This window comes from Lutjanus erythropterus, chromosome 13 (assembly GCF_056507025.1).
Source record: "Lutjanus erythropterus isolate fLutEry1 chromosome 13, fLutEry1.hap2, whole genome shotgun sequence".
Taxonomy (NCBI): domain Eukaryota; kingdom Metazoa; phylum Chordata; class Actinopteri; order Lutjaniformes; family Lutjanidae; genus Lutjanus; species Lutjanus erythropterus.
In genome coordinates this window covers 20,098,007-20,111,406 of record NC_139329.1, presented here as the reverse complement: position 1 = coordinate 20,111,406, position 13,400 = coordinate 20,098,007, and the positions used below count along the sequence as shown (strand labels likewise).

Genomic DNA, 13,400 nt, shown 5'->3' with positions numbered 1-13,400 from the left:
ATGTACTCATGGGAGGCACTGTTCAAGACCACATAATATAACATGTTGTAAAAATAGTGCATAATGCAGTTCAACAGTCCGACTTCAATCAGTTCTACCTCAAGGAAAATGGTTTTGTTTTAACTCAATTTTTGAGGCGCTGTGGTACAGTTGTCCCACAGTATGTTGATCTGTGTTTAGAGCCATTAGAATGATTAGCCAAGTCAATTAATCGATTAGACTTTTTATGTTTCTGTGCTATACCACAAATTACTTCTCAGAGGACATTAGTCACATTAAAAGCACATCAGACAAAAGCAATAATAGTCTAAGATCATCTGTAGAAGCTGTCAAAAATATTATCACATTGCAGGCAGATATTAAAGTGCATGTCAATAACTACATATCAACAAATATCATAAAAAAAATAACACTACACACAACTCCTATGTATTCATGTGTTTCACATCCCTTAGTCTATTTCCTCAGAATCACAGCAGCTACTACATCTTCTTCAATTGATTAGCCAGCTCTTTTGATAATCGATCTATCATTTTAGTCATTTTTCAAGCAAAAATGTCAAACATTTGGTGGTTCCAGCTTCTTAGATGTATGGATTTGCTTCTTTTTTTCTAATTTCTGATAGTAAATGAAGAGTCTTTGGGCTGGTTGTCTGTTGGTTGGACAAAAGAAGCAACATGAAGACGTCACTTAGGACTCTTGGAAATAATGATGAGCATTTTTCACCAATTTTTGGACGTTTCATAGACTAATCGATTAATTGTGAAAATAATCAGCAAATTATTTGATATTGAAAATAATATTTAGTTGCAGCTCTATCTGTGTTAATGTTATTTTCATCAACATCTGTATGTGCAGAGAGACAAACATGGCATAAGAGCTTTGAAATACAGCAATGACAACAACCAACTGAACAAAATCCAAACACACTGCTCATGTACAGGTGTTACTGTCAAGATATTAGAGAAAAAGACGCACCCTGTCTCATGACTGAAAACTGGGGCTAAACAGAGATGAGCATCACATCCCCACTAAATAAGACACCACAGATTTGAAAAGAAAGGACACAAAACTTGTCAAAATTAGATATTTTCCTTTCCTTTCCTTTTCCATACCCTTTAAAAGCATCACAGACCAGCTGCAGGATTTAAACTCTTCCACCGAGAGCCACAGAAAGCTGAAGACGGAAGCTTTTAAATTTGGTTAGCAGGGAAATAATTAGTTGATTAATCAATTAGTTAATCAACAGGACAGTATTTATCAATTACCATTCATTTGTTGTTAATATTGTTGTTTTTTTAATGCAAAGATATGCAGCATTTTTTGATTCCAGCTTCTCAACTGTGAGGATTTGATTCTTTTCTATTAAATATCTTTGGACAAAATACACAATTTGAAGATGTCAACTTGGTGTCTGAGAACTTGTGCAAGGCATTTTTTCACTATCTTCTAACATAAATTCACATAACCTGACAGATTTATTGATAATGAACATAATTGACTGTTTCATCCCTAAACTTGATAAATCACATTATTTCCTCCCGGTCTCTGCACTCCCACGTACAGTAAATAACTAACAGCTCTGTAAAACCTGACACTTCATTCCTCCCATGCTTGATTTTATTTTTGACCCAGAAACACAAAAACACACAGTCAGGTGTTGGACTTCACAAGAGCATCCCACATTCCTCCCTGCGAGGGGAAAATGCCAGGCCAGAGATAAACTGCCAGGGTTGGGGGTTCAATTCCCGCTGGGGCCACCCATGTTATAAACGTATGCACTCGCTGCACTGTGAGGCACTTAAGATAAAAGCCTCTACCTAACGGCATATGTTATATAATTATGTTGACAATGAGGAGAGAGAAGGCAGGCTGAAGAGTGAAATATATGCCTATATAAAGGAGGGGAGGAGGAGGAGGGGGAGTTACAGTCAGAGGGAGAGGATTAAGAGAGGAACAGAGTGAGAGGGATGGTTGCTATGACCTACTTCCTGCGCACTTCACCAATCGCTTCGTTTCACAGTGAAGATTTTTGCATGCAGGGGACACACACAGGGAACACACATGCCACGGATACAGTACATACAAACACACAAATGGATGACACAGAAAAACGATGCATTTAGTGGTCCACTGAACATAGGAAAGGTCAGTTTCACATGCAATAAGTCATTGAAATCCTTAAGGTGCTCTTAATGATGAAAAAATGAATCAGAGAAACGTTCTTCAGGCACTCTAATGCAGAGCAGAGAGAAAAAGAAGACTTTATTCAGTCTGGCATATTAAAGGAGAAATGTGTAATATACATTTAGTGTAATAAATACTAAAAAAGAACACAATATGTCACCAGAGATTAAGGAAATGTGTTAAGCTGATACACTGACTTCTCCAACAAGAACATTACAGCCACGGCGTCCTCCTATGAAATTTATATTCTGGGCCAGAATAACTATTTTTGTTTGCCTCTTTCATGTTCTTAAAAGTTCAAATTAATGCTGGATGTTCAACAAATGAGTCAGTGTCCGTTTATGACTCGTAAGAAATCGTTAATAATCTTTTAGAAGGAGTAGATGTTTATAACGGTTAAAGTAAGCAAAATTTTAATGGAGCTTGACAGGTAGCGAGACAGGCAGCCACTTAACTCCAACTCCAGAGTGTGTATTTTCAGAGCAGTGGGCTTTTGATTTCAGGATAACAGGCTAAACAACTCCTTTCCACTGCAGGCTGTACATAGGAATTTAATCTATTTATGATAAAGACTATGGCTCCAACTCACTATTTGGACTACAGTACTCATTTTTGGACAGAATTTTTACATGTTGCTCCTTTTATGGTTTAAAATGCAGGCCAGTTTAGAGCATACAGGGTCATATTAATCAATTTTAATTACTGTAACATGTTTTGTGAAGAAATGCATACTTTTATTTTGGAAAATGAATCCCTTTAAAGCTGTTCCTGGAGCAAATATCAAAAGTTTTACTGTCTGAGAGATTAACCTTAATAGAAAAGTAGTAGTTTGGTTTTCTTTATATTCTTATTTGGAAAAGAAGTGATCAGCGATGGACATTTTCTGGCCTGGAGCTTTAAGGAAATTGGTACAGCATATAATATGGACACATTATATTCTTCTTATTTACAAGTCTGTCACTGTTTCCGTTTTTGCTTTGTTTGAAGTGCAGGCTCAAAACATAATGAAGTACACTTTCTTCTTCTGCTTGCTTGTTTATTCAAGTGTATGGAGCAAGGGAAAGGGATTTGAGGATAGTCTGAGTTATGCTTGTGTGTTTAGCCATTGGCGCTGAATATCATACACTCTTGGTAATAAAAAGATGTTGAAAAAAAATCATACAGATTTCCCTCTGAAACACACTGAGTAATGACTTTATATATACATTTTCTCCTACCTCTGCTTCAGAGTGCCTGAAGAATGATTGTTTTATGTAACCATAAACACTGACTGAACATTCAGACAGAAAACAACATCCTGATAAAAACAACGTGATGGAAGCACATTGCTTCAGGTAGCACTGAGAAAATGAAATGCGATCAAGGAAGTTTAGTTTATGTAACAGATCCTTGAGCTTGAAGGCTTATCTGACATCAAATACAGTTATTAAGTTGTCAAAAAAAAAAAAAAAACTGAAGATACTCCATACACAGCAGCGCTTCTCTGCTGGTGCAGGATAAACCTCAGTAAACCACAAGATCAAAGTTACACTGCGCTCCAGGATACCAGATCTGTGTTCTAAAACATACACTTTTTGAAAACTTTCAGTACGAACTGCAGCTGCACTTACAAAGTACATACTGTTGCATGCAGTATAAGTGGCAAATACTACTTTATCATTGCATCTTGAACTCTGACCGTCTTTCTCATACGTCTGTTGCAGTACACAGAACAAAACCTGAAGTAAAAAGAAAAAGTATATGGTTAGTAAGCAGCTAATGAGCCATCATTGTGTTTTGTTCTCTTTGCAGCTCAGGTGATGTGACATTATCTTCCACTGCGCAGAGGCTCATGAGTCAGAGTAGCCAGAAAGCCATGCTAGCTTGCATACTGCAAAATGCAACCGCATGCATAATACTTTGTACTAGACACTGGCATTGGAACCACCCTTGGAATGAAATTTCATTAACAAACTGCATTTAAAACAAAAAGGAGTGAACTACACATTTTGCATGTTGATCTTTTGGTTTATTGTTATTAAGTTATCACTGTGCTAATCATTTTCATTATCTTTTGTTGCAGTGATTGCAAAGTAAAAAACAGAAAGTTAATTATTTGGGTCAATTTCAGGGCCAATTTATGTCTTTTTTTTTTTATTTTTGTCATTTACTGGTTACTACATGAGTGACACCATTTAGCGACACAGGACACACCCACTGAGCCAGAGGAAGAGTGATGTGAAAACAGCCTGTAGAGCCAAACAAGTTTAAAGCTGAACTCCACGAATTCACACACACAGTACCATGGCATTAGTCAGGGACAGACTTTTGTGTTTATAAAGCTGGCCTCACTCTGCTGCAGTCCAGCCAAAAATTAATCCAACAGCAGTGTGAGCTTGCACATATTTTTTACTGGCCACAGGTTCAACAAACTTTCGCTTTTTTGCTGGAGCCTTCTGCATAAACACCCTGCATTAAAGCAACGGTCTATTCAGATGAATGACAGGGGTGTTGTTGTCAGTCAGAATAAAACCTCAGTGCTGAAACAACAACACTGACAGGAAATTAACTTACTTTATTAACTTTATTATGATAAATGGTAAAATCAATAGGATTTGTCTGACCTGGCCAGTAAGATAGTTTATTGTTGTGCCTTATTCCCAGGACATCAACTACCGACATTTGGGGTTGGTAGAGCTACCCAAGCACAGCAAAATAAAATGTTGCATACTATGCCTTTAAAATCTTAATTCAACATAATGTCAAATAGATTCAACATGTATGGACAGGTGTCATCTTGTGATGACTTTTATTGAAATAATTTTAGGACTTTGTATGGACTAGTTGCATAAATGCTTTGTTAAAAAAATATCAGATTCACCAATATGAAAATAAGCCTTAGTTGCAGCCCTACACACATTATACATGCATACACACAACCAAACACACACTCACTCAGACATGCTCTTTCAACTCTGAGACAGTCCACCCCCCCGGGAGCGGTCCCGTCTTCTGCAGTGACTGACAGCGCTTCAAAAACCACCCCACCAAAAAGAAAAAAAGACTGTCATAAGAAACCGGATCTCCAGAGACGTCCACTAATGGGTCATACCGCTTCCCCTGAAATGAGGGGGGGGTTTGATGGTGGATTGAGAGTGAGACTGACTCTCTGAGTCTTTGCAGCCTCATTCTTAAGTGTCATGTCAGTGGGTGGCAGTGAAACACGAGCCTGGGAGCTTGTGAAGAAGGGTCTGGGCTGGGGGGGAGGGGGGGTCTGGTTGCTAGGCAGCCGACCGATCAGAGCAAGATGCTGATTGGCTTGTGTGTGTATCTGGAGAGAAGAAGTGTAGACTTGATTTTGGACCATAAAGAGGAAAGAGGAAGACAGACAAAGACGCACTTACAAATTGTGCTCTAACTGAATTTCTAATATTTTGCATTGCATGTATTGATAAATATGTGCTCTTTGTGTAGGGTTTTCAAAACATATTGTTATTCCTAATTGTTTAAAGGGACAGTTCACCCCCAAATCAAAAATGCATATATAAACAGTTTCATGTAGGAATTACTTTCTATCTGCAGAAGAAAATAAAAAAAATAGTTATCTTGACTAACCAGGGTATGACTTTTGGAAAAAGACACTAGTTTTGAATTTTTCAGATCAATATTTTGGTGCTTTGAGCACCACAATCCAAGTGTAATCCATTACATTGGAAAGAAGGCAGGCATCTCTATGGCCAGTGGCTCCAAAACTCTGCAACTCACACCAAAAATCAAGATGGATGTGTAGCAGTACATGCCAGGGAACAATATGGATTTTTGATTTTGGGGTGAACTGTCCCTTTAAAGATATTTTACTGTCATAGATGAGTAAAGAAATCAGAAAATACTCACAATTTGAGAAGCTGACATCAGAGAACTTTTGATATTTTTTATGAAAATACTACTCATAACACTCAAAATGGTTAATCAATAATCAAATTGGTGATTAATTTAATAATTGATTATTAACTGACTAATCATTGCAGCTCTATTTAACAGTAAAGATTTACTTGGTAAACTGCCTTCGCAACAGTGGGTTTGACTGAAAAATCATGCCAGCAAACATCCTGCCAGGGTTCTGACAGATATAAAAATACTTTCCTTGTCTGAAGAGCTTTCTCATCCCAATTCCATTTCCAATATCTACAAAACCTCCCCAAAAAGATGGGTCAGGTGTGGGTGATGATAATATTCCTCAGTACTTTGTTCGGTTTAAATAAAATGAAAAGATTATTTCTCTTGATCTGTGGGGTCACAAATTTTGCAGAGCAGATGATTGAACTCGTTGGGGAAGCTTTCTGAAGCATCCCTCTCCCCGTCAGGGCGGAGAAAAAAAATGGCAGCTTCTCGTGGTTTGGGGAGTGCACTGTGATTTTTAATATATTTCGGATTAGCCGTGCAGCCCAGAGAGAGGGAGAGATACAGCAAGAGAAAGACTGAAATTCGAAGATTTATGTGGAAGGAGGGAGACAGTAATGATGAGCAATGAGCTGCCACACTGTGTGCCTAAAGAGATAAGAAGACAGATAGAAACAAAAGAAAACAGTAAGCGACAGGGAGCAACAATGAGAGAGAGCAGGGTGTCCAAAAAAACAAAGACTTACGGGAACAAAAAGAGATGAAGAGAGATATACAAGAAGGCAAACATTGCTGAGTGGTTGTGCGGGGAGGGGAGGACAAGAGCTGGAAAAGCCCAGCAACAGGGCATGCCTTAAATAGCTAGATGGTCGGAGATAACGTGACGCTGGAGAAAGCCTGATGGCTCGGGGCATGTGTTGTGTTGTGCTAAGCATGTACGAGCCCAGCGCTGACAGCAGCTCCATGGGCTCTCTTAGTCATATGGCAGATCACATGACCTCCCGAGGAGGAGGCCTGCCGGCATGAGCCCGGACGCTGGTGGGCAGAAACGCCGACCGCCCATCTGGATTCCCAAACGCCGCCGTCTGTGGGGCTGTTACCCCAATCCACCTCAAGAACAGCACTCGGTTATTGCAACAGAGAAAAACCATTTGTTTATGACTTATTTAAGAGTAAAAGCACTAAATCTTTATGAGATTTCAAGCATGAAGCTGCAACAGGAAATCAGAGCTGGGCAACATATCGATATTATTTCAATACTGTGTTATGAGAATACATATCATCTTAGATGTTGGATATCATATATCGCATTTAAAAAGCTGCATTACAGTAAAGTGATGTCATTTTCTGAACTTACCAGATTGTTCTAGCAGTTCTATTATTCGCCTTTACCTACTTAGTTATTATATCCACATTATTGATGACAAGCTCATGTAAGGCAATAGACTGCCTCTTTGTATATGTATGTGATTGTACTGTAACACTCATCTAGTGCTTGCCTACAGCTTGTTCTAACGGCTAGTCACCGAGATGCTTTTCACTGGCCTTCCACCGATCGCTCCTTGCCAGTGAAATCATCCCATCATGTCTTTTTCACAAAAGCACAGGCGTCCAATCTGGACACCTCCGTCTGTACCATCCCTCTCTCCTACTGAGACTAAGACTCACAGAACATAAACTGCCCAGCAGTCAGATACTGTCCAACAAACTGTCCAGAAAGTTTGAGAGAGGAGTTTCTGTTTGAGTTTCAGTATGTTCAGATTATTTTTTAAAAAAGGAACCATTGACTTTGTGAGGTTAGTGCCTTGTTCAGCCCGTATCATTGATTTGTAATTCAACTACTTGCATTGAGTGCCATCCTTTTATCTTTTTTTTAAGTTGGAAATTTCAACCAGGAAATTCCAACCTCTGACTGACTTTACATCAACTAATGCTCTTCTACCATTACTTTGCTAACTGGTGGCCATTTATTTCCAGTGGCTTACAAACATTTACTTCTTGTTGGTGTGGAAATAGCAAAGGGTCTTTGAAAGATCAAGGACATTAAAAAGAGATTTAATGACCTTGAGGTTTTGTCCTTTCATTCTCTGTTGCTGCTTCATAAAAAGTCTCTCTGTAAATCTATTTCTTTGTCTAACTGGGGGAATTGCCGCTGGCCACTGGCCACCGGCCAAAGGCTTAATCTTGGGTTCTGGCTGTCGAGTTTATCCACTTTGACTCAAGCAGCTTCTCAGCCGTCACTCAATCAAAATCTACTATTTGTAAGATTTAAAAGTACACCTTACACCTATCACTTGTCGATACAAATAAAACCGTTTCTGTTCTGCTTTGAGAACTGGGTAAAGGAGCAGTCTCCAAATGCCCTCTGAAAGGCTCTTGGCGCAGAAGAATGGGTGACTTGTATAGCCGTCGGCCACGGTAATCATGTGATATCACTGTCGTTTGGCTAATCTGCTTACAGACTCTTTTCTTTTTCTCCAGGATGAAACCTGATACGGTAGCTCAGCCAGCTTTAGCCACACGCTAATTAATCTGCAGCACCAAAGTCTCCTAATAATACCCCCATGCCACAAACAATCGCTGTAGTCGTGCCAAGCCATGGAAGTTTGGTCCAGGCTTTTGGGGTGGGAGCAGTTAAGTGGCACGGTGGGGGAATTGGTAGTCTGTAGATAGAGGAGTGTACTGGGCTTAGAATCATACAATCTTACAATTTCATTTAGCAGACAGTGTTAGCCAAAGCGACGTACATTTGAGAGCTGATTCAACACAAGCAAGGATCTAGTCAGGACTGGGCCGAGGGTTCACTTCCCTGTGAGGAGCTTTGCAATGGTGCCGCTGCCAGGTGCTGTCTAACAAGCCTGGTTAGCTTGATTTGTGGTTTGATTTTTAAAAGAAGGGACAGCATTGTGCGGTGACATTGATAGCCCTGCAGCTGGTGGCCAGATGATGCTTTTCTTTTGGCTATTGGGGAGGGGGGGTAGAAAACTGGAAAGCAAATGATTGGGAGAGTCGGCTTAATCCTCTCTGTCACACTGTCCCGCTTTGTCAGAGACGATATCAGGCCTCCATTTTTCACCCTCTTTCTGCGTCTCAGAAAGCCTTCGCTCTGATTCAAACGGACGATCTGGGCTTCTCACTCTGGAAATATCTTTCTTAACTCTTCTGCCTTTTTATTTCTCTCTTCTTCATTCATTGTTCCTCCTCCTCCTCTGCCCCTGTCTCTCTCTGTCTCTCGGATGGGGCTTATCAGCGCCAGAACAAACAGGCTCATTGTGTTTTGCGAGAGCCGTCAGGGCACGGAGAGGAGGCTTACTTCTTTGAAACCTGGATAGGATATCCATTCACAGGGGAGATGGGGCCAGCAGGGATTCTTAATGCCAGCAGAAAACATGGATGAAGTGGCGGTGAGGGTGGAACAGGAAAACAGAGACACAAAAGAGACTGAGAGGAGGTGACATTGGGGCACAGACTGTCCCAAATTTAAAGAAAGGGAGGAAACTAATGATAGATGTAGGACAGATAAACCAGAATGATAAAAGAAGGGGAAGAAGACTGAAGTTACTGTCTAAAGCAGATGCTGCAAAATCGAGCTGTTCAATACCGGCAAGGTCGATGACTGTAAAGGCACACATAGATTTGATATCAGGAAAAAAACATAACACCAACAGGGACGGCTGTGGATGATTGCTGTGCAATCTCTGTATCATGTGTCTAGCATTTAAATGGACAGTTTAGTATATTTGAAGTGGGGCTGTAAGGGAATTGTACCAGTCGACATAGCCCCAGTTTGGAGAAGAACTAAAAATATTTTTGCCACCTAAAAAACAAGGCCCGACTAGAAAAAAAACAAAAAAACAATATCAGTTAAAGTGTATGCTATTGCTATTATGCTATTATGTATTTAGAATATTTTCACTAATTTACATTCCTGTGAAATCAGCTTTTTCAATGGTAAACTGCTCTTGTATAATCTCAATATCTCTCTCTCCAAACCAACCAAACTCCATGAGTGAAATCAATGATTTTACCTTGCTGAACATAGCAGTTGCTGTGGTTGGTCTACCACTGATTCATTTGATGATAAGTTGACTGATTTCATGCTTGGCGTTTGGTTGGTTTGGAAAGAGTTTTCTCATCAAAAACATCAAAATAGGCTGTCTGATGGCAAGGTAATGCGGGGAAAATATTTTGTTAGGGTTTTTTGTTGTTTAGCTCCTCTGCAAACTGGGGTTGTATCAACCAACATCTACTGTAAACACTGAGAAATACTTCAAATACAACCCCACTTCAAATAATCTAAACTATCCCTTCAAACAATATACACATGGTGGTGGGATCAAACCAGTGACATTTTGGTTGTGTTGCAGCCCTCCAGCTGATGGTGTATGCGTTTGGCAAGCTGTTCAGCTAGCAGACATTTTAATTAAGTGTTCTTGATGTTCAGCCTATGTGTGGCTTTGCAGTCATCGACTGATATTGAACAGCACTTTCTCACTCGCTGACATCAAAGCATCTAACTCAGACAGTGACTTCAGTTTTCTGCCTCTTCTTTTTTTCCTGAATAGCCAGATATCACTCTCTCCAAACCAACCGAACTCCATAGGCAAAATCACCAATTTTACCTTGCAGAATGCAGGAGTTGCTTGTTTGCCTGTGTTATTGTGTGACTTCAGTGTTAGTTGAGATTCACCAAAGTCACACAATAACACAAACAAACTCAACAACTGAGGCAGCAGTAGACCAGCAACTCCTGTGTTCTGCAACATAAAATTTCACCAGTGTAATAAGGTGGCTTTGGAGAGAGACATATTTGCCTTGCCTTTACAATTGTTGTACAACTGTTTCTTAATTTTCATATTGATTTAGGTCCCCAAATTTACATTTGGTCAGGGACTACAAATGAAAACTAACCTTTTGGCTAATTCTAGCATATTTACTGTAACATATGTTAGTATGCACTGTCCCTGACAAATAAATAAATAAATATAACGCCGGTTCCCCATCGGAAAAGGCGGTCTGACAGCAAGGTAACGCAATGAAAATATGGCATACACTTAAACTGATATTGATTTTTTTTTAAGTGGCTAAAAGACATTTTGCTGCTGACCCTCTCCACAGCAGTAGTTTCCTACACCAGTACTCCTGCTGCTTCTCCAAAGTGGAGGCATACTGACTACCTCAGTACCTCAAACAACCCCACTTGAAATAATCAAAACTGTCCCTTTAAAGTGCAGTGGAGCAAAACACTGAAGCTCTATTTGATGTTTCAGAGAACAGCCTACAATCCTTAAAACTGAATGTGGCGCATTAGATAACAACATCTCTCTGCTTCGCTGCAGCCCGACACTGTGAATGAGTTTGAGCACATTAAAAGCCTATCAAGAAAACCTGAGAGGACAGCCTTAAAGTAGAGCGTGGACAAACCGAGGCGCTGATCCTGACCTAAATACAGAACCGCAGCAAGAGACAGGGACATGCAAGGGTTCGTTCGGAAATAACTCGGCATTCCTGCCCCTCAGAGAACGAGCGACCTCTAACATGAGGGCGACACAGGTTCTACAGAACGCCACAGAGTCATCATCTCTGCAACATCAGTATTCAGGAACCACAGATCAATAAATCATCCATTTAACGTCATCACAACCTTCATCGCTCTGCCATTATGTGGCACACACCCTGTATCAGAATCACTTCAGTCACCAAGGACAGTAAATGTTCAGACAGATTCATATCTTGTAAGTTCAGTTTGACAGCACTAATAGCAGGTTACTTGGTTTTTTTTTCATGCTGTTAAAATGAAGTGCAGAACACACCACACAGAGCAGATTACAGTATGAGGGGTGGGTAGTCCACCTGCAGACTGCAGCTGCTTAGTTCAATACTTTTTACAGCTATTATAGTTTGGTCTGCTAGGGGTGACCACCGGAGCAACATCACTGATTGGCGCCTCTACCAAAAATATTTATAATGTTTGGAGGTTTAGATATTGCCTTGTTACCTTGTGAAGCAGCTGGATTTGCGAGATCATGAGATCACACAAGAATCCATCTTGTCAGGCTTCAAGTTATCCATTTGTGTCCACACCAAAAGTGGTGCGGCCAATCAGGGACCTAGGAGCTACAGCCGTGGTCTTAGGTGTGACGACATTGATAAGTATCCATGGAAGCAACAACAAACAACAGTGTCTCCTGAAGAGGTTAGCACAGATACTGGGATAGCATCAGTTATACCAGAACTGAATATCATGAAAGACAAAGAACGGCACTGACAGCTTTTCTTGATGGAAAAGATGCTGTTGCTCTTCTCCCGACCGGCTTCAGCAAGAATTTGATCTGTTCAGGCTGATGTTAGCCCACAATACACGTGATAGAGTGTGTTTTATCAAAGTGCCTGCCCTTTTCCAGACAGTTTCTAAGGACAATTTCCCAGAAGGTTCTGAGTAATTCTGTGTAACAGAACAAACCATCTGGCCTGGGACAAAGAAAAGTTATTTAATTTAGAAGATGATTGTCCTACAGGCATTTTTGCAATTTAAACCCAAAGACAGCATTCTTACTTCTTTATTAGTTTAAGAACATGCAGGGGTGCTTATGCTTGTAGTTCACAGCTCATGTCCACAGCAAATAAAAACATTTTCACCTTTTACTCAAGCAGCATTTTCTTAATGGTTTTCAGTCGTCACTGATGAGCAACAAGAGCCAGAACCAGTGACTTCAATCATCTGTTTATTACTTCTAGCTAAGCTAAGCAGGTGGTGCTGGCTGGACACAAGGATTTGATCACATTGGCCTTTCTGGCAAGAAGCTAAATGCTAACCAGTCACTCAGCCAGCTCCCATTCAACAAAGGCAATTAGAAAGACTGCTTATCAGTGGGTAATTACAAAGGGAAGAAAGAAACAGTAGGGCAGAGCCTTTCATCGTGATCACACAAGTGTTCTGCACATTTCTGGGAAAAGCCACCGACTCAGATTTTGTGATATCGCATTCATTTATCAGCATTCATGACCAATTCATCATTCATTAAACCAGCTCAATTCTGGGTCACAATTACAGCTAATCATCTCATCTCGAGGCTTTCACAAAGCCAATCTGCTGAGAATAGGTTGTGTTCGATTTAACTCAACAACGGCTAAGATGGCAGAGGATAATGAGTACAGGAGTGTGTTGGTGTGTTGTCTGGACTCACCCTCAGGGCCTCTATGACCAGGTCGCGGGCCTCCAGTTCTCCCTCCATGATACTCAGCAGGGTGAGCAGCTCTGGCTTGCTCAGGTTATCCATGTTGAACTCACATTTCTGCAACACAGGCCACAAACAACATGTCAGAGTCATTAC

General features: G+C 40.4%; 1 protein-coding gene across 1 annotated transcript in view; it reads right to left on the bottom strand.

Annotated features, from left to right (window-relative positions):
* cttnbp2 (cortactin binding protein 2) overlaps positions 1-13,400 on the bottom strand; it is a 110,829-nt gene that overhangs the window by 86,283 nt on the left and 11,146 nt on the right. Inside the window, 1 exon segment of the mRNA XM_084733398.1 lies at positions 13,254-13,361. Coding sequence (XP_084589524.1) covers positions 13,254-13,361 — 108 coding nt within the window.